The sequence below is a fragment of the Battus philenor genome, unplaced genomic scaffold (genome assembly GCF_028537555.1).
Source record: "Battus philenor isolate CCGP_79_NKW_IND1 unplaced genomic scaffold, ilBatPhil1.0.hap1 SCAF_12, whole genome shotgun sequence".
NCBI lineage: Eukaryota > Metazoa > Arthropoda > Insecta > Lepidoptera > Papilionidae > Battus > Battus philenor.
Window position 1 is genome coordinate 3044121 of NW_027181674.1, and position 22594 is coordinate 3066714.

General features: G+C 35.3%; 2 protein-coding genes across 2 annotated transcripts; both read right to left on the minus strand.

Moving 5' to 3' along the window:
- Window positions 1–602: 602 nt before the first annotated feature.
- On the minus strand, window positions 603–10356 carry LOC137933080 (spondin-1-like). Its single transcript, XM_068776854.1, has 11 exons — window positions 10320–10356; window positions 8017–8193; window positions 6920–7131; window positions 6327–6518; window positions 5249–5455; window positions 4543–4797; window positions 3321–3489; window positions 2986–3040; window positions 2322–2484; window positions 1161–1257; window positions 603–645 (listed from the first exon to the last, which is right to left on the minus strand). Exons 1-11 carry the CDS (start codon window positions 10321–10323, stop codon window positions 638–640), a joined length of 1539 nt encoding a protein of 512 aa, XP_068632955.1. The 5' UTR covers window positions 10324–10356; the 3' UTR covers window positions 603–637.
- Window positions 10357–11913: 1557 nt separating this feature from the next.
- LOC137933042 (spondin-1-like) lies at window positions 11914–21947 on the minus strand. Its single transcript, XM_068776776.1, has 10 exons — window positions 21773–21947; window positions 20700–20911; window positions 19114–19305; window positions 17904–18110; window positions 16926–17183; window positions 16021–16246; window positions 15420–15549; window positions 14066–14237; window positions 13200–13317; window positions 11914–11990 (listed from the first exon to the last, which is right to left on the minus strand). The coding sequence occupies exons 1-10, from the start codon at window positions 21945–21947 to the stop codon at window positions 11914–11916; spliced, it is 1767 nt and encodes a 588-aa protein (XP_068632877.1).
- Between the last annotated feature and the right edge of the window lie 647 nt (window positions 21948–22594).

Here is a 22594-nt window from a genome sequence, read left to right on the forward strand (position 1 = left end):
CCACTAAGTGTAATATGACTGTGTAATATGGCTGATTGTCGGAGTGATATAAATAACTTTTTGGAGAATCTACTTGTTTTTTGCAGAAACAGGCTTATATCAAGCAATGATCAAAATCTGGCGTTTAAATAAAGACGTCTTACACTTGGATTTTAAAATAATATCACAGTGAACGTAGAAATGGACATTCGCATTTACCCGTCTTCACTTTAAGAAAGTATATTATATGAATATATTTATATTGCTTGTGCTTCTAAATCACCGGCACTACGGCAACACTTAATAATATTACAGTATCAAATAGTTTCTATTACGTAGTAGTAAGTTTAAATTGCGGATTGTAACGTAATTAATTAATTATAATTTTTAAGTATACATTTTAATTAGCGGGGATTTAACGACGAACTTTATTTTATAAGATAAATTTGTAAAATTTTTACACGCTATGAGCCTTTGTAGTGACCATGCTAGGTTATGTTTTTAAATCCGAAATTATATACATTTATGCTGAATAAATACCTTCAGGATTTTGTAAAAAAATAAAAGAGGCACAGATCATGTTTTTAAATATTTAATTACAATACAAGTATATTATAAAAAGACTTGCACATCTTCTGGGATTTCCTTATTTATTTTATTATTGACCTGAAATTTTAAAATAAATAGGTTACATATTCGATTTCGACAAAGATTTCATAAATTTTATATGGAAAGAGCACTTATACTGAAAGATCTGTTATAGACATACCATCCACTTGTATGAAATTGCAGCACATAAATTCTGGGCTCAAGAGAAAAGAAGATCTTGCTGCAGCGTTCCTGAGTTTTTTATTTTATTTAAATGTATGATATAAATGTGACGAACACTCATTAAAAAACAGTGGAAGTCATAGCAGATAGCATCTTAGAATGAAGACCTATTAGTTTGTTGCTATTTCTTATAATAATATAGGTATAGGCCTCCCCAAAGATAGCAACGATGTTATTGTAACATTAAAATTGTGTAAATATAGTTCATGTCTACTTGTTCGATGAATATGACGCGCTCTACTTCGAGGTTAGATATTTTTGAACAAGATATTACAACACTAAATATTAACATTTCACTTGTCAACTTTTTTGAAACTGATACAAAATATTTTTTTTTTACAAATGATTACCTTCAGGTTCTTCATCACATTCGTCCTTACAGGCTCGCAGTTCATTCACCGAATATTTTTCTATACATTCTTTAGGTATACGTTTGCTTAAAGGCCCCTGAAAAGTTAAAATGTTGTACATAATAATAATTAAAATCTTAAGATTTTATAGTTATGACTGCACGATACTTTTATAACGCGATTTTCGTCCTTAACGTCTATATTTCTCACTTGATATTTATGTACTGTGAAATTTTAGTGATTTTTTACAAATTGTGCCAATAATTTTCAATCCTGCAACCTGATCAGGTATTGGTGATATCTATGGGCGAAGGCCATGTTCAACAGAGGACGCTTACAGCTGAAATGATGAAGATTCGTTTGTCTCTTTATGGTTGACGTCTTTAGGACCTTTTACCATCGATACTTTCATTGTAATTCTGTTTGAAAGCCCCACCGTAAGGTAAGCTTGTTATATCTTTCGCTAGGCTTCATTAATTAATAACTCTTTTGTGGGCCACTGTGTACGCCGTGCTGAGGAGAAATGAGGAGTGCCACTAGAACCTTCATATTTTAACGGCTGTTTGTTAATCCACGGGTCCTAACCGGCGCCAAAATAAAGCCAACACAGATGAGCAACGATTAAAGTGCTATAGAACTTACGCGGCGTGTTACTATGGGAACTTGCTGTGATGTTATTTCTGCGGGTGTATAACAGGCCCTTTAACTGACTGTAACTTGAATTTGTCTTGAACAGCTATTCGGTTTACTTTAATATCACAACCTACTACCGTCAAGTCAAGTCGTTAATAACATCATTACAATAATTTCTAATCGTCTGCTTAAAATTAAGTTTACGTTAGTTCGTAACGCGCAACCTTCTGAGAAGAACTAACTAAAAAATCAGTAGGTTTTCTTATTATTATTAGAACAATTTAATAGTCGATGGTCGATCGATAAGCATTACAAGCCCATCTGTAAACGAGCCAGCTTGAAGTGTTCAACACTGACAATAAGAAGCATCGACAACCAGCTACTAAAGGAACAAGACTTACCTTTATGAACTTGTGTCCGAAAAACAAAAACAACCTCTTTCTCTAAGTCTAAGGATCTCTACACTTAAATCTTAATTACACTTATACGTTTTCGTAAACATGTTAACAATTGACTTATATTCCTTACAAATAAATCCACCGGTTGGTTGTTCACTAAATGATGGCGAAATCTGATCTGGTAACCTTCGATCTTATTGTCTATGCATTCTCCTTCACACGACAGCCAGTTGTCCCATCCCGACATTGGACAATTTGAATCCGATTCTTCGGAACCTGTCTCTACGTTAATTCTAAAAAGGAAGCAGATTTTTTCGTTTTGGTTTTGTATATAATTACACAAATCTAGAAATAAAAACGAAATTTTATTTATTTTTCTTAGCACATCTAACCTTTTTTTTGTCATATTTTTGGTTAAAAAGGTTTGATAAGTTGAATATAGCTGATTCGTCAACAAAAAGATTTAATGCTTTAATATTTATTTCCAATCAACCTGTTTAATATGGTCACTCCGAAATATATAGTTATTTTTTTTCCAATTGAATTACGACAGGCCAATAACTTTTTTGGCTGGACAGTCTGCGGGAACAGATAATAAAGAAAAAATTATTTCTATGTATTGCTACCAGAATTTTGAAAATACTTTTTCGCGCCATATCATCATTATATTATTTATTTTTATATTTAATGAGTTGACAGTAAATGCGCATTCACGACTTTAAAGATTTTACACCTATCTGGTAAGTTCGTAAAACAGATAGAATAACGGTTTATTTTAAAAAGCGAAACCATACTCTTGTGCTTGTGTTGTTGTTGCCGATGTGGTTGGTTCTTCTTCTGTTTCTTCCACTGAAATTTAAAAAAAAAGAAGTGTATATATAAATTAAGCTTAACCCATATTTGTGCCAATATCAATTTTTAAAACTATAAAAACAATATTCGACCAATGAAAACCGTCAGTCAATCACAAGGCAAGAAGTATTGTATAGCTTTCTCTTTCGCCTGACGTAAATATAGAGCGCTCTGGCGTAGGATTCCCCTGCCGATAATGATGATGATATATCAATATATCAACCGTACCATTATATAATAATATAATGGTACGGTTGATATATTGACTGCTGCTTACCTTCACTTTCAGTCACTTCAACATTAGTTTCCGTGTTGGACGTACGTCGGTAGGTCCTTATAAGGTCAAATTGTAATCTTGCGAATGGACGAATCTCCTCTTTCGGCACCGATGGGTTAATCACAGCTGTTGAAATCGGCTGGGGTGGCATTGTCTCGTCGTTCGATGACTAAAAATGTTGATAAATGTTATATGTATATCAGTGAGATTACCCCCTGTATAGTTTTTTAAAAGTATGACATCTGCAAGTCTGATCTATCTCGATAATATTATTATATTAGTAATTAAAACATACTTCCTGTTCGGAAAATCTTTATATATTTGAGCAACAACGTATACACTTCTTCAGAGATCCGAACATACCGGCGACAAATTTTTGAAAAACAATCCGGTGCCCTCGAACTTTACTACTTTTAAAAAAGTGCTGCCGCCTTAATACGGTGGAATCTGCAAACGCCACTTGGACATTGCACAACAGCATTGAAAGTCCGGTGATAGTCATTATCGGTCTAACGGTCTAATCGGTCTAACGGTCTAATCGGTCTAACCGCTGGACAGTGAGGATCGTTCAGAACGTTATTATTGTATCGATTGATAAAACAAAATTTTGTAATAAATCAAACATGATGATCACCGTGAAGATATTATAAGCGACGTCAGCATAAATGACGTCACACATTTAAAGAATACTACGGAGTATTATCCCTCGATATATATTTTTTTAATTTAATTTGTCAATCTTACAAACTTTTTTCCGCAATTCCCTACTAACTTTATTTCATTTTTTGAATTTAGAATAGTATCTAAAATGTGACAAGCGAAATAGCGATAGGCAGTTCGCAATTTTAAAACGAAGTCAAACTGACAGAAAGTTGTAAATTGAAAACTGTCACAAAATATTATAAATATATCCGTAAGTATAGTTTGTAATCGTGGATAGACCATTATAAATATAATATTATATGCACATAATATATGATGGAATGTCTAACTTCCTGTTATTCATATAACGGTTAATTTTTTAAATTTGGAATAATACTCAAAATAAATAAAAAGCGTAATATGGGAAGACAATTTAATTAATGGGAAATACCATATCAAATTGACATAAAGTTTTAAATGGAAAAGTGTCAATGACAGACGCTTATATCTAAATTTGGTTTTAAATATATACGGTATTACTATTATAAATAATATTTTAAATATAGAATGTCAAACTTACGTCAAATTTTTTCCCGCTATCCGTGCCTGCGTCCATTGGATACAAGTTGAGTGTCAGGTTATTTGCCCATGTGCCGGTCCTGACGTCACACAGCTCCATGTTGGAGACGCCGAGGAACCAGTCGGGGGATGGTATGAGTGCAGTCACCAGCGACACCAGATGGTGATCACGGGTGACCCGGAACATCGATGTTGTTTGCGTATTCGTTTTCAAAGGTGCTACAGCCTTTATTATCGTGCGTACGTTACGACCTAGCTGGTTGAGAAATGACAAGAAAATAAAAAAAATACGTATTTCGGTACCTAATAATTTTAATTTTTTAATTATTAAGATTCATTACTATATTTAAATCATCATCATTATCATCTCACTTCGTGCTACATTAGTGATTAAGAAAAAGTAAAAAAAAAAACGCTTGACCTAGGATATTTTTCACTGACGTTTTGCGCATTTGACAGGTCGCCATGAACATCATGGTTTTGACAGTTCAATATAATTTTATTGTGGTTTAAAAATTGCATGGCTCAGTATTTATCGATCACAAAATTAATTAATTCATTTCACATTTAAACAATAAATAAAGTTATTACTCTGAAAGATATTAAATTAATTTATTGAAATGCGACAGACATGTACTTCTGGCAGTACAGTCTAACATGACAGCCAGTGATATAATAAAAAAGAAATTTGACGCACTACTTCGCACCTGTTTCATAATCTCAATTTCCAGTTGAGTAGTGTTGCCCTGTTCAGCTAATCTTTTTAGGCCCTCGCTGGCTTCCGAATTGTATTTGAATACGTTAATCTTGCTGTTATGTGAAGCTCCTACGACGTCGCTAAATCGGGCCAGGTCCTCTGAGTCAGGGTACATCTTGGGATGCGTATTGTATGACCACATACCTTCGAATGTTAACTGTAAAAGTAAGTTACACATTAATTTATGTCATGTAGTTAAGAAGTCATTTAAAGCATGCATCTCCATTATGGAAACCAGACTTTTATAAATGCATAGTCTGTAGTGAAAACGTTGGAAGGAATTATTAAATAACTTTGGTATCACCAAAAAAATTCACATGACTCAAAATACTATCTGAAATTGTGCCAAAATTTCACGATGTAATATCTCTTCAAGCTCTAACATAATCGCGCCTAAATCTAAGGAAATGGAGGGAGGGGGGGAGTATGTAGGCCGTGCAACGACTTCATGATTTGGCAAGAGGAGGTATTTTTGAACTAACTATTACTTCTATCTCAATTGCCGATATTTCTTTTCTGATGCAATCATATTTTTGGGTTTTTTATACACTGTTGTCGTGGGCTTCAAGGAAAACGCGAAAGGCGCTTAACCTGAAATTCGATTACGTAACTTAGTTTGAGGACTCCATTAGGAACCTCGGCACATCATTACCATGTATGTTCATATACAGAGATCAGTCGAACGGCTTTGTTCAAATACAGCAATAAAAAAAACTGCACCTATTTCTAGAACGTTCCAAAACTGTCAATGCGTCATTCATTTGATCGAGTGTTAACGAATTCGTACCCGCAAACAAGCAAACTAGTAAAATTAATTAATCATCATCCGCATCCAAATTTTAATTGACAGAGTGGTTATTGCAGGTTATAAATAAAATTTTGACAACAAAAATCAAATTGTGATTTTACATTTGATTCCATACATCATAGTGTGACGGTAATATTCAGACATTCATTCATTCACAATCATTTCTATCGTTTTCCAAATTAAAAAAAAATCGATAAAAAAGTGACGTATGTGAACATACCAAGTACCGCGCATCTTCAGTGGCGTTACAGTTGTCATTCTTTGTCGGTTGCATGTCGAGAACATTCCGACGATCTTCGCAGACTCTCTTAGATAGCGGACCGTCTTGCCGGTACCACACGTCTCTCTTCACTGCGACCACTGCGTTTATTGTCACGCATTTATTCTCTTTTTTAGGTGCCTTCCAATGAGCCTGGTAACGAATTAACTGTTAAATTAAACTGTTAGTTTTAACGTAAAAACAATGTTAATCTATAGCGGTTTTTAGCATTAAATATTATTTTTATTTCTCTATATATTATTTATATTTGGGGTGACCCGAAAGTAATGTCGCCTTCTCAAATGTCAAAGTAAAATCTCACTACATTTCTAACAAGTTTTTATTTCTAATTAACAATATATCCATCTTCATTATTAACAACCTTTTTTTCTAGTATACAAATTTTCAATGCCGGAGCAGTAAAAATCAACAAGTTTCTCTGTAAAAAATGTCGACTTAAACGGCATTACATTCTGATCCCCCTTATATATCTAAATAGAATAGAAAATATCGCAATAAAAATCCAAGGGCTTTTAACAGAGCTTTTTAAATACCTCAACTGAAGTTTTCGGTGTCAAATCCGTCTGCACAACTGAATTATTGCATTTCTTGTTCGGTGTGGTCTCGGAGTTCGGTGATGGGAAGACGAAGCCGGCGTCCAGGTATGCTGTCTTCTGAGGGTTCTTGTCGTGTGGCTTTATATCCCCGCGGGCCCATATGGTAAACGCGATGAATGTAGACGTTCCATCCGTCGCTGACAGTCTTACTGCACATTTATAATGCTTAAAACAAACGTATGGATCTGGGATGTGATCGTTTACGACAGACCTAAGAAGGTAATGGTCCCCGTAGGATAATGGAAAGGGCCATTATTTTAGCTACGCTGCGAGATCGAGAAATGTCGAGATCTGCAGAAGAATCAAGTTCATCGACGTTTTTCAAAGAATTGCTCGTCTAAAGTGCCTATAGGCTGGGAATATCGCTCTTGCAACCGACCACCTTTGGGGCCAAATGATTCTCCTACTAGATAGCCTCCCTACTAGATAGACTAAAGACTTAGTTAAGACCGCGGGAAGTCGCCGAACGCGGGCTGTACAAGACCGGTCGTCGTGGCGATCATTAGGTAGGCCTATGCTTGGCAGTGGGCGTCTATCAGCTATCAAGTTGTATACTGGGTTCCAATCATTGTTGGTTTGGAAACAATCAAGGTTTTATGGTAAAGACTTTAAATAATACATGCTCAGCAAAAAATGTGCACAGTTGTTCAACGAGCAACGGAAAGAGCAATGCTGGAGAATTCTCTGTGAGGTCGAATCGGGAATGAAGAGATCCATAGTCGAACGAAAGTAGCCTAGAGGACTAGTTGAAGTTGCAGTAGACAGCCCACACAGTGCAAAACAAAACGGGTGGCCGTCAGGGGCCTGAAGATTCTAGAGTGGAGACCACAGATCTACAAGCGCGACATAGGAGATCAACCCACAAGGTGTACCTTTGTCGTTGTTTATATTATTGAAAGACACTGGATGCAGACCGCCTCTGAACGGTCTTATTAGAAATCTACGGAAAATAACCTGTGCCTAGCATTGGACGTCCTATAGTTGGGATAATGAATGATGATGATAAGAATGATGAATATAAAAAAGTCAATCACTTGTGTATTGTCGTGTTGGTATATATTTATCTGTGACGCCAATGATTTCTATTTTAAATCTGCTGTCCGGCGGTAAAGGGTCCGTGGTGGTACCGAGCGGTCGTCGATCGCATAGTATGTCTTCGCACAGGCATATTTTGCAGACCATGAACAAAATTAGTGCCTCTAACAGGTGATCTGGAAAAACAAATATCTTTAATTTATTTTCATTAAGCAAAAATAACACGGTTAAAATTTATCACTTGTATTATTACGCTTCACGAAAAATAAAAAAAACGATTCCTGTTGTAAATAAATACATAGATCTGAGAATCTAATGACAGGTTGATTAGTTATGTATGTGCTTTAAAGGGTTGAACGGTTAGTTCATTAGCTGTCAATTAATGTACGGTACATGCTGTACAAAAATAAATGGTACTAAAAAGCGTTGTACTAAATGGTACTAAAAATTATACATATATCAAAATGATTACTTTATTCAAAATAATTGGAAATGAGTGTAAAATCTTTATAGCTTATTGAGGAGCAGAGGGTTGAAAAGAAAATAGAAAACAGCAGCATAGCCTCCTTGATGAAAAATGAGAAAAACCGCCTTATTTTCTTACAATACGGCGGAAAAATGAAACATAGAAAGTAAGGTCGGGTACGAGGGTACCGGATACGGAAAATCATTGTGATTAAAATTGTGATCTTGTTTTAGAAAATAGGGTTTAAGTTTCAATGTTTTAGTGAAATGTCCAAATTATCAAAAAGAATGTAAAAAAAAACAGAATATTCTTTTTTTATAAAAAAATTATAAAACATTTTTTACAATAGAAAAAGAAATAAAAATGTAAATACACAGTGTTGTATAAAATGTGTCAAAAGATGGAAAGCGTTGCATGGAAAGAATGTAAAAGCTACAGAATGTGACAAAATGAATGAAAAGGACGGAAGAACGAAAGGAATGAAAGAAATTGTGAAGAATGAAAAAGTATGGAAACGAGATTTCCCAAAAACGTCGCCACAAAAAAGCTTTTTATTTTCCCCTTTTCAAGCTTTTTAACCTATAAGCAATCAACCTGAACTTATAAAAAATAATTCCTATTTCTTTTGGTGGCGTCATAGCTTGAAGGTAACTTTACCGTTTTCATTTATCTTTTTTATGTGTCCTAATATTTTTAAATAGGTTCTTATTGGAAAAATTATAATTTACAGAATGTCTTTCAATTGCAATGACGAAATAAATAGTGCAAGGCAGTCTAAGTGTATTTGTGAAACAAAATGAATATTTTTCCTTTGTTGGAAACATTTCCACGTTATTTATTTACGCGTATAAAATTGGATTTTGTGCATCAAAAAGCATTGTTACAAAGAGTATGTTTTTGTAATAACTATTTCTTACTTAGGTTCGAATTGTACACAGCTAAAATAGGACAAGGTGTATTATAATTATTTAAACACTTTTGTAAGATTATCCCTAGATGTCAGCACTGACACATGAGATATTGCAAACTTAATTAACTACACCAACTCTGTACAAAGGTTACAATTGAGTAGACATTCAATACCTTCGAACTAAAGGTTATTTTTAATTTTTTTTTCATATGTAACTTAAAATATTTAATTTTGTTTTGGAAATTAATTCAATTTATATACACGATGTTTGTTCAATAATTTATCAGGTTACGTCGGAATCGAGGTAGACTTAACAAACCCAAATTCACTCTATATAGAAGCGTTTCTAGACTTTCATCCGCTAATTCATCTCCCAGCGCTAACGCTTTGTGATGTGTTATTAATTTTAACAAGCTAACCAAGTCGAAATAACAGATGGGAATTATTGGCGGATGACAGCACAAGCTGAGATCCCTTCCTTTAAAATTGTAGTAAATAGCAGACCGAACCGTGGCATTTATATACGCAAAGGCGTCTTAAAATTGTTGTTAATTCAAGAAAAAAGGTAATGTATACTTTTAATTCCATTTTTGTTCTTTTAATGAAAGTACAATTCGTAAATTAAATTAATTGCGTTAAAAATAATAAAAATTTTGGTGAACATAATCTGTGATATTACTTGACAGGATATCTGCTTACTTCAATTATTAATAATACAGGTTTTAAAAAGGTTGTATATTTTATACAATAATTACTATTAGTTGAAAATTTATGTTTTTTAATAAACTTTATCGCTATAATTTATCGTACGATGAATTGCCATTAAAATGTCCAGAAGTCTTTAAAAAAAAGATTTAAAATACTAGGATCAGATTTTTAAAAAATGGAATGCGAAATTTAAATAAAAAAAAATGAAACGAACTTACCCATTGCCGAGAGCAACACAACAGTTTTTTGTCTCGATGCTGGACATTCTGACAGAATAAAAATGCTGCACGACACACGAAGCGCCGTTTCAATAATTAATGTTAAATTGTTACATCAATTTAAATTGAGTACGCCCACACCTCTCCACACTTTGCAGTGAATTACGTCTTGGTAAGCGATTTTCGACCTTATTTCATTCAGAAACTATATCCTACAACTTCACGTTCATTGAAGAAACTCCGAGACCATCTGATTTTTTTTAGTTTATTAGCTCGCGGATTTCGGATCCGCAAGCCCTGAGTCCGACGAAGCTGTAAAAGCCAAAACGGCTAACAGCGTCCATCAACATTCGAATGTAGCCATCTCCTCCATGCATCGAAGTCTTCACTACTGAGATTAGTAAACCTTTTTGGAAAGTTTTTCGCGAACTATGTTACACCATCTTTGTCTGTCTTCGGCATTGGGTATTGCTTCGGCTTCTGTGATACCGTACGTTGCTCGGATCAGTGCTACCACCTCATGGTCACTGCCCATCCATTTTTACTTACATTTAAGTAATAATAAATTATCTAAGCTGTCACCGCTTTTTTTCCCTTTATCTTCGAAAAATTTAAAACTAGGCTTTGTCCATAAAGTGGAAACATGGATACTGAATACATACCATTTGCCTCCAGCGCCACATCTCAAACACCACGTCCTATATAAGTATATGAAGAAAGCCTTTGTGGTGATAGAGATCTCTGGGTAGAGATCCTTTCAAAATCGATGTATTAGATGCAGCGTAGACATGGCGTTTTGATCGTCCATCATACGAATACATGGATTGTAATATACTAGTATTAGTAAGTAAGGGGTTACATTACGTCATCGCTAGCTGGGTATCGCAAAAGGGGAATTCCACAGAAATATAATTCTTTGTATATATCGGGCGAACGAGAGCGCTCTACAATACTTCTAGGCCTGTGATTGGCTGTCGAATTTCCTTGTTTTCATATTTTTAATCGGTATAAATATGGTCTAAACTAGTTGAATATACACTCTTCTACATCACACTCGTCATATACATATACACTCTATCATATACATATACACTCTTCTACTTATAAATTATATATAAGACTTTATCCCAGAAATAGAACCTCCACCTACGATGGCAAGTCAAGTCCTCCACCGCTGAGCTACCGCTACACATTTAAAAAATATCTGTAATAATAATAAAAAATAATAATGTGAATAATAAAAATAAACAAAATTATAATAATAAAAAACATTTATTGTTCACTTTTAAAATATGCTGTTTATTTCTGCGCGCATATGCTTATCTTGATGATTAAGTGGCCTGCTACTATTTATTTATACTATAAAATAAGTAAGATTAGTATATAAACCATTTTTATTACGAAAATAAAGAATTCCAAAGTTAAAGATTATAGATATATTCCATCTATCTTACCTAAATATTTTATTAAATGGATTCTGTAATTAATAAAAAAAATATTTGTGAAGTAAACATAACAAACCAAGTATATAAAGCATAAGCAATTGTATGTATAACTGTTATTACAGATAATTTATACATTAAAAACTATATATTTAGTGTTTAAAAACGTGTCTTTTCTTCCACTGCCACGGGTAGCCAGGTGCTATTGGCTCCATCACGTGACGGTTCGCTGAAAGTCAAGAAGAAAAAATAAACTAAATTTAGCGCCATTTTTTGACATATAATTTAGAAATATACAATTACTTCAATAAACAGTATTTCAAAAAACAGGTTATTGTAAAAATCGATTGTTGATATGTGCTTCGAAAATAAAAAATAGAGGATTTAATAATTTTATTAATTTCTTTTTTTCAAATTGAAATGAAATAAAAACATAACAAAATAAAGAGGCAAAAGAAGAAGTAGAAATGGCAGTCTTATCGTAAACAGCGTTTTACCTAAATACGAAAGTCTATAACCTATGTGTGTTTTCAGTGATGATTCCCTCTGCACATCATTAGGAAACTCACAGTCGTTCAATAAGCCATAGAAAGAGATATGGTCAATATTTCTCTTAGACCAACAAAAGTTATCGATATAGTCCAGCGAATTGGCAATTTGAAATAGCAGAGGCGCACATAGCGCACAAATTGCCGCTTTTGCCTTAAGATTATAGGTTTGTGACCACGTACCGACAAAGTAGCGTATTCCGTCCACCCACAAAGTTGACAGACCACCTCTTAATGGTCGTTTAAACAGACCGCTTTCTACCAGTGCTATTGGAAGTCTAATGTAACAATGCGTTTTTTTTAAAGTTCTTTAAAACCGGATTGTAGTATTTTAGAATGGCGTGAGAAATAAATTTTCAAATCACGTAATACAGATTGAGCTGTGGTAGTTCAGCGGTAGAGGACTGAGATTTTCGATTGTAGGTCATGGTTTCGATTCCTGGAATACAATCTTATATTTTTCATATTGTGAATTATTATAGGATTGCTACTTCTCACAATCAAGTTTTCAGAGAATAGACAGCAATGTCTTCTGCGTACCACATAACGATCGCCAATCTACCAAGTGTGGCGATTATGATATATCTCCCATAGATTTCTTTTGTGGAAACATCTGCCTTGCAGTGGGCGTCTATGGACTGAAAGGACGAAGCAACAAACGCTCGTAAAACACTCGTTTTCGGTATTAATTATAGCAAGGAGTACTAAATACACTAGGTATATAAAAATATGAGATACGGATCAGTTGACATCATTTTTTAGCTTAAATTATTTATTACATGTTTATATAGGTTTACTCGAATTCGTTTTACGACATATTATATGAAGTCATTAATATATATATGTAAGTATGTATGTATTTATATATATATATACATTATTTACATTACCTGTTACTTCTTCTTCAACGAAATCATCAGAACATTTGGCAGTGCATTCCTCTCTTTCGAATGTATCGTAATGTAGCTTGCAGAATCTCGGCACTTCCTTCGTCACCTTATGTTTGGCCTAAAAAGAAATATCAACTTGTTAGACTTTATCTTTCATCACATAATCACAGACCAGCGGATTGACAAGTTGCTGTGACAATGAAGAGGTCACATAGCGCGCGAAATAGATGGTCACTGGGGCCTTTTTCTTCTGGAGTGTAGACCACAGCAATGTCAGCTTAGAATGCCCGCCTGCAAGGTGGTCAGGCAACCCTATTAACGTCGGCGAAAAACGTTGGATGCAGACCGAAACTAAGCCGTGTTAGAGACCTGGGTGAAAGGCGTTGTATAACTTCATTCAACGACCAGATCCCGCGCTGCTGATGAAGAGTTCTGTTGTTTTTTCAGCTGTATCCTAAGTCATCGAAGTATTAGGCCAGTGTTGTTGAAACTACGATAGTTTGCAGAAGTATTCGCAACTCGACAATAGTCCATAAAAGAGGATTTTGTAGTTTTAACCGGCAAGAGATCTGGCATAAACCTCATGGTGTCATCATCATCATCATCAACCGTTGATTTACAATAAGACTAGTTGAAAGAACTGCATCCGGCTTCTTCCAACGACCAGCCCCTAGTCTCCATTTCAGAACTTTAAGGCCCATTTGAATTTGTAACTTCAATTTGTCAATGCGCTGGTCTGTCCATACTTTGGTTTGTTTACAGATCTCATTCCTAATTCGATCTCGTAAAGAAATCACTAGCATAGCACTCTCCTAGAGAATGTAAAAGTATTAAATCTATTTGAAGTTAGTAATAAAGAAACACACGTGTGGGTCGTATTTCTCGACGGGGTAGCCATCGACCAAATGGTACCGCTCCTTCCACCTGTATCCTATTATCTGTCCATCAATGCATTCTCCTTCGCATTCACTCCAATCCTGCCACTGCGACATGGGACACTCCTCCGGAGACTCGGGGTCCGTTACAACTGGAGTTTCGCTGTGACAGAAAATATCACATTTATGATTACTACTAATAGATACTACTAATTTACTACAAAAAGGAATACGATATTACAACTAATAGGTAGTTACTAGTAAAAATTAAAGAGAAATATTAAATTTGTAGTCTGGCTGCCTAATTATCCGATCCCTAAACGACCCGAAATCAGGGCGGGCGGGCGGTGCACTTCTTTCATAACTACTGCTGCATAAAGGAACTAGATAATAGTTCCTTTCTTAGGATTATTGAAACATTGCGCGTTATGTATTTACTAAAAAAATTAACTAATGAATTTAGATCATTTAGGGTATATGTATACTTATTTATTATAGTAATATCTACACCTAATTTAAATACAGACTATAAATTGATAATATTTTTGTGACATAACAAAAAGACAAAGTATAAAAAGCGGATTGACCTGGTCATTAAATTTTAATTTATGTAATATTATCAAAACAGACTAGTAAATAAAAAAAATATCGTAATACATTCGAAGATCTTAAAGTGATATTATTTTAGTCAAATATAAATTGTTCCTATGACTTGTATATCTTCTTTTAGACTATCAGAAAATTATATACAATTAGGTTTTATTTTAATATGTTATATATGTTTTAATTAAACCCTCCATTAAGCTGACCGACGACATAGTGATGGTCACAGGATATCACAGGATACGGGCAGTGCAAGACCGGTCATCGCGGTGATGTATACGGGGAAGCCTGTGCTTTGCCGTGTGCATCTATCGGCTGACATTATAATAATGTCATTTATGTTTAAATTTATAATAACCTCAATTTTAAACAAAATGAAATAAGTTCCATATTACAGCGATTCGGTAGCCAAATGCGATCTTAAAATAATTAAAATTATTAAATTATGAATGCAAATGAGTTTGAAAAAAAATAAGATAAACATTTATTAGAAATAGAAAAAGAGACCAAAAACCTACACTACATCAACGTATGATAAAACAAACACATTAATAAAAATATTTCAGCATGTACAATGAACGTGTCGCATTAATATGAAATGAACCAAATCACGATTAGATTTTTATTATGATTCCATATATTTGTAAATTTACCGCAATAAATGGTAAGTTTGAAGTAAACCTTTTGGACCCGCGGTTGATGAGTGATAACTGGATGAAATTACAACTCAAGTAAGCCTCACCGGCCGTGCTCGCCGCTACCTAGCTCTGTGTTTTGGTACCTGGAGGCCTTGGGCTCCGACGGACTCTGCTCTTCTATATCTGATTCTGTTTCAGTCTCCGTTACTTCTGTTGTTGTAGAAGTTGCTTCTTCTGTATAAACGTTTTAATAATTAAATTAAAATGTTGATATGCCTCGCCACTACGACCCACTAGTACGCCTCGCGACTGTGGGAACCCTTTGTTATTATTCCCAAAGGGGGACCGGAAAGTAATGTTGTTTTCTTAAGTTAAATTCACACAACTAGGTTATTAACAAATTTCTATTTCTAATCAACAATATATTCACCTTCGTTATCAACAACCTTTTGCCATCTAGTGTATAAATTTTTCGGTTTTTCCGTAAAATATGTCGACAGGAACGAATTTATTTTCTGGTCCACCTAATATAATCGCATTGGATATGTGGTTTACTTCACATAATAGTTTCATTTCAGACGCCGCGTCTACCGTAGGCGTCTTTAGCAGAGTGGAAACAATTTTCAAACTGTCACATCAGCAAATTTTAAAAGTTAAAATTATTGCTATTGGTTTTAGTGGAAATAATATAACGCGATCTCTCACCTGTCGTTAGCGTTGTTTCAGTTTCTGTTTCTGTTGTTTTTTCCACGTCTTCACTCGACTCAGTCCTTGCGCATTCTTTATGGTAGATTCTAACTAATTTTATCCTTAATCTTCCGAACGGATGTAGATCCTTTATATCCGTTTCGTAAAACGGTGAGTTTTTATCGTAGGAGCTCATTTGCACTCGTGATATTGCACCTTGAGGAAATGTTTCAATGTTCATCGACTGCAAAAATGAATATTTATCGATAAATTTTATCGATTTATTGATATTGATTTCTCACAACTCTCTCGTCACTAAATTTAAGATGTAACACTATATCCCTAAGTGGTCCAAATGTACCCAAAGGGTTTCAAGGAAAATTCGACAAAGGTCCACATTACGTTCACGAAAATTCATCTGCCCTCAATAGTCGAATTCAAATTCGAAAATACTTTGTTCAATATATAACGGATCACATCTCTTGTTGACATCAGTTTGAGTCTACTGGACAAATTTCATATGCGCATTTTTTTAAATAATTTTAGATTACTTAAGGTAATTTAAATTCAAATACAAAACTGTTATTTTCCCGTAACATTTACTGCACTTGAATCGTCGATTATTTTAACATTATAAGTAATAAGCTTCCACCTGCTCAAAATGCTGACCTGTTGAGCAGAGCCGGCCAGTAACTCAACTGTTGCTGTATTACATGAAATTTAATAATTTTGCATGTGTACAACGTAATAAATCATGTAAATGAATCAATAAATCAAGTTACATACATTTGCACTGGAGCTTTTCATCTAAAGTTATGTTCAAAATAATTTGTTCGGTCAGTCAGTTCTAAGAACTATATGGTTGATAACTAAACTAAAATTATGGAGTTTTTATTAATTATTTTTCATTGTAATTATCGCACCTCATAAGACACACCACTGTCGGTGCCCGCATCCCAAGGGTACAAATCAAATTCCCTCTCTGTCAGCCATGTGTTGTTGTCGTTACAAACTTCAATTCTAGTGACACCTAGAAACCAGTCCGGTGATGGATGAATCCCAACTGCTACACTGATCAGGTGATTGGTTTTGTCGGTGCGGGCGAATGCATACGTCGGATTGTTCATTTTAGGATACCCATGACCTTTTCCTTTAATCATTGTTCGTACTCCATCACCTATCTGAAATATATACCATCTTTACCCTTCATCATCTTTTCAGCGATAGAACTTCCACAGCTGGACATTTATTTCCAATAGAAATGGTTATAAGTGGCTAGCATCTATCGTCCTCTCTTAGCAAGTTATGACACGGTGGACAGACTCCCTTATGGGTAGATCTTTACTATTTTATTACAAGTATAACAATTTATGGTAAACACTTAAACATGTTTGACATTAAGTTGGTATTCGAAAAAGCTACTGTCGCTTAACAAGTCATTAAATGTATTATGCTCAGGATTTCTCTACGAGTTTGAATTAGGAATAATAAGATCCATAGACGAATGAAACCTACCTATATAGCCTAGCAAAGCAAGTCGAAGCGGGCTTGGGCAGACCAAATAGCGCTCAGATCAGACCGCCGCTGGAGCCTTAAGGTTCTGGAGTAAAGGCTATAGGTCGACTAGCGCTGCGGAAAACATCCATCCACAACTTGAACAGGCCAAATTATTGTGATCGTCGGTGATGTTAGACGCAGGCAGCTTTCAACGTGTTTCATTAAAATCTATGTGAGAGACCTAAGTTCAGCTGTGGACGTCTTACAACTGAAATGATGATGATCATTGACATCATTTTAACTTTCCCCTAGGAGTCTTGTCTATGTCAGGATACTCTAATAGTAACTCTTATTCCAGAATATAGAGATATTAATGATTTTGTTTTTATATGAATAATAGGTACCTTTTCCCGTATTTCTCCATCGAACCTGCTTGTGTTAGCGTGTTCTGCGAGCTCTCTTAAGCCTTCGGAAGCGAGAGAACCGGGTGCCCACAGGAAATAGTCGACGGCATGGGACGCCCCCGCCAAGTCACTATATCTTGGCTCCCAGTCTTTTTCTGGATAAAGCCGCGGATGTGTGTTACGGGACCAGATGCCGGTAAACTTAATCTGAGAGATATTAAAACTTTTTTAACCCTTATCTGACGCTGTATTGTACCTGCCCAAGGTGTGGAAGGTGAAAAGAACAGCGAACTCGGCAACAGTGTAGTTGGCAGATGGCCTGGTCTGATTTTATACCGCAGGTCGGTACTCCCCTGATAATGGTGGTAAGCAGCTGTACGATCTCCCAGAACTGGTCAGGCGGCAGCAGGTCGAAACGAAGAGCGCCAGTAGTAGAGAGGATGTGTCCGTGCCGGTGCGAGGTACGAATAGATCCAACCTCAATGACCGTAGGTTATTTTAATCAAAAATACTCGCACCCCTGCGAGTGCGAATGTGAAGAATGTGGCGTGATTTTAAAGAAACTCCGAGAATGAAGTTGAAGAACGGAGACGAGAATTTACAACGTATTCGAATTAGCATTGGCGCATGAGACATCACAAAGCTGGTGTACGCAACCGACACAAAGAGAGTGCGTCGGTGCGTGAGACGTCACCTAGCTAGTGAACGCAACCGAGGCCAGTGTTCTTCTTCCGGGCAATAGATTTAAACTCCTGTGGCTGGCGCGCGGACGCATTGGAATGTTTATTATAAAAACAAAGGTCTGCTGAACCGATAGTACGCTCCCATGATCCCACGCCACTTGAGATGTACCGTGCCCAACCAAGTGTTCAACAATTTTTTACTGTATTGCAATTTACGTGACATTTCTCGCGTTTATATTTTTTTATTAAGACTTATGGGACGCTACTATGCAACGTTACAGTATATCACGACATTTTGTATCTGTGCATTGACACATTTTGTCTTTGCATTTTTCGCTTCGTGGGTATCTTTTTCATCTGCTCTAACAAGCGTACTTCTGTGAGACATTGACAGGGATATATATTTGAAACACATCAATAAATGTAAAGGAATGTAAAGAAGAGGTTATATGAAGTTATTTTTTGATTTGCAAGGTTTAGTATAATTGGATATGGTGCATTATATATTGACAGTTTGCAATACCTACCTCATATTTAGCTTCGTCACAAGTTTGACATTCGTAGTTTAACTGCGGTGTAATGTCATCCGGCTGTCTCATGTCCTCGCATAGCCTCTGCGTCAACGGTGGACCATCCTCGTACCATGTTTCATCACTCTCGACAACCATTGCTCGTAATGTAACACATCCATTACCTGATTCTGGAGCTTGCCAGTAAACCTGATAATTATTACAAAGACTATCACCATTATTCCTTTATATATCTCACAAGTTCACAGTTTAAGTGGTCAAACTCAACGCATAGTTATTGCCATTTAATTTTTAACTGTACTGGCGCTTAGAAACAATACATATAATAAATTACCATAACTACATATAACGGCTAGCTGTTCCAGGCCTGCTTCACAAGACCCGCTGGGGTTTTTATCATTTTATATGTTCTTGGTTATTTAGAAGTCAAAAAAATATTCTTGCCAAGTTTTATATCAACAAAGGCTATGTATTAATAATACTTTTTGTGTAGAATGCCCCGTTCTAATTTTTTAATCATTGAACACATCAATTCTAATGTTCATTCATGTTTACTATCTATTTCTCATAATTTCACGAATCCTAATGAAAGCTCTTTCACCACCCTTGCTGATGGAATTGAAAAAGAGATATTTCTAACAAATGTTATGTCTCTAAGTCTCAAGGTTCACACATATGTTCTGAAGAGTCAGTACAAAGAATACATATATACATATACAGATTTGCTCGAACGATAAAGACATACAAAACCTATTTGCCATTAAGAAAAACCTTTCAAATTTTAATAGTCATATCAATCATAATAATATTTTTAATAGTAATTTTGACATTGATTTTGAATTAAGAAAAGATTTTAAATTGGTGAGCATTGATAGAAAAAAACGTGAGATATGAGTTTTTAAAGTAATTTGAGTTTGAGTTTTAATTAAATGGCTCTTGCTCTAAATATTTTCGTAATAACTGTTTTAGAATGATATATGAAGCTAAACAGAACATAAAGGCTAGCTACACAAATTCTCTAGAAACACAGAGGTAAAGAGAAAATATTTAAAAATACGTAATATTTCTACATCGTAATTTTTACTGTCGTCCTCTAGACAAATGCCTCAATCAGAGATTTTCAATAAATCCAATTGGAAGCGGTCATCGTCCATCGTTTTCTGACGAATTTAACTAGGTCGTCTGTCTGTCTTATGGGTGGACGTCCAACTTTGTTTGCCGATCCTTGGAGTCCATTCCAGAATCCTCAGCAGCCATCTGTAGTGCCCGTTTATTTATTATCGATCGATGTTATTTCTGTTAGCCCGAGAGCTTTTACAGCTTCATCTGAGCAGAGTTCACCAGCGGAAGGGTCCGTGAATTTAAAAACAAAGCTGGTCGGGCGCATACCAGTTGCATAAAGATGTTCGCACGTAGTAAAGCGCTCTACCCGAGTAGAGCTGTGTAGTGTTTGTGTTGTGTGTATGTGTCTTGTGACACCAGCGTCGACCACAGGCGAGCCAAGGAGGAATCCGGATCTAACCTTGGTTCGCCCGTTAACATACTTGATACATTTTTTATAATGTTAATATTTATATATTTACCTGTACAATAGATTTAGGCGAAGCTATAACATGTTCAACAGAGTACAAGCAACGGTCACTAAATTTCGCTGAAAGTAATTCTTGAGGTCTGAGTTGACCGGGAAAAAGTGTTATCATTCGCCTTGGGTTCTTTGGGTCCGATCTAGTGTCACCTTCGGCTGATATCATGAATGCGGTGAATCTTGAAACGCCGTCCGTTGACAACAATTGTACTGAAAATATCCGTTTTTCGGTACAAAAATAATCATATATTTACTTCTCTGATTGTGAAGAAATCCAAAAAGGAACCATATTAATCATACTAAATCTCACATTATAAATTAATAATTTATCAGCGACATCGCAAACATCTATTGGATGCAAGAACTGTAAGAAAAATATAGGATGAGTAAAAAAGACGTAACTGTTGTAGCGTAATTACATAGCTCTATCTTTCTACAACTGCAACTACAGCATGACCTGGTTCCAACAAGATGGCGCCACTTCCTACGCAGGCTTTAGCAGTTGTCAAAGAAATGTTTAGTGAAAATCTGATATTTTGGTCCTGTTATATATATCATGAGTTGTGGTAGCCCTACGGTAAAGAACTGAGACTTGCGATAAAGGATAGGGTCTTATATAAAATTCACACTTTGTACATTAATTACATGGTATTGCCACTGGTTACAAACAGGTTTCCAGAAGATGGGCAGCAGCGTCCTCTGCGTACCATAATACCACATTGCGATCGCCAAACAGCCTGCCAATCGTTGCTATTATAATATATCCCCTACAGATGTTTTTACGGAAGGGTCAACAGGCCCTCTGACGCCTTGCAAAGGGCTAAAAGGACGATATATGTTATGCTCGAAGTAACGACTAGTGCTATAAGGCTACACCACAATAGTGTGGGAACTTTGCATAACATTAATCACGTATGTGTATAATTAGCCATGTAACTTTGACAATACAGTACAACAATATTTTATTTCATTTATAATAGAGAACCTTTCTATATTCTTAGGCTTGCCTTACTCCTACACTCACTAATCAATATAAAAATAAATAATTAATTTCAATTTATTTATACGTACCTGTATAAAGCTGGTCAGGCATGTAAGTATTCTCAGCGCCAATCACTGCTAATTTGAATCGCCCATCAGCGGATATAGATTTTGTTGTAAACCCATAAGGTCGCCTGTCACAGCGAAAAGCCAATGCAATATAGCATAATGAGAAAAATAAACAGAAAAATATTATTTTCATCATGCATTTAAAACTGACTTGGAAGAATAACTGAACCCGTGAGCTGCACGTTATTCTTTGCGTCCAAATGTGATATGATGGTTTGCACAACATTTATATTAATTGAAAACTAAGAAAACATCTGGAACAACATGATAAATTAAAAGGTATCTAGTTGCTGTCCTAATTATTTACTTGATGGATTAGACCTTAGATCTAAAGAATAAATTAATGTGTATCATCTAAAGAGTGTCTGATTTCTCGTCATTATAATCAATAAGCTCGGAAATTACTAATTCTAGTCTAGAGGCTGGGATAGATTTATAATTATTTTGAAACGTATATGTTAAAAAACCACTGCCAATCAATTTTAACTTTAATAAGAACTATAGATAAGATAAATGAATATAAAGGAAGAAATGATTATTCCAATTCAAATTCGTAAATATGTCTGTATAAATTTAGAAAATAATGACTGTTCGCTGTTGAAACAGGCTTGTTTTGGGAGGAAAGAAACAGAAATATTGGAGATAAATCAGTTGCTTTAGATAGATCCAGATAGATTTTTGTTTGTCAAACATTCTTTATCCATGTGATGAATACTATTACTTGTTATACTGTTAGGGCGGCGAGTCTTATTTCTTTAGGCGGCCACCTTTAGCTGCCTTGCT

Coding starts and splice junctions, on each gene's coding strand:
- LOC137933042 (XM_068776776.1), bottom strand. CDS start 21,947: ATGATGAAAATAATATTTTTCTGTTTATTTTTCTCATTATGCTATATT. Junction 13,318..14,065: donor TCGAGAAATACGACCCACAC/GTGTGTTTCTTT, acceptor ATTTCTTTTTAG/GCCAAACATAAGGTGACGAA. Junction 11,991..13,199: donor CGTTGAAGAAGAAGTAACAG/GTAATGTAAATA, acceptor CTTGACTTTCAG/CGAACCGTCACGTGATGGAG.
- LOC137933080 (XM_068776854.1), bottom strand. Junction 4,798..5,248: donor AAATTGAGATTATGAAACAG/GTGCGAAGTAGT, acceptor TTTCTCAACCAG/CTAGGTCGTAACGTACGCAC. Junction 3,490..4,542: donor ATAGCGGGAAAAAATTTGAC/GTAAGTTTGACA, acceptor CAACATTTTTAG/TCATCGAACGACGAGACAAT.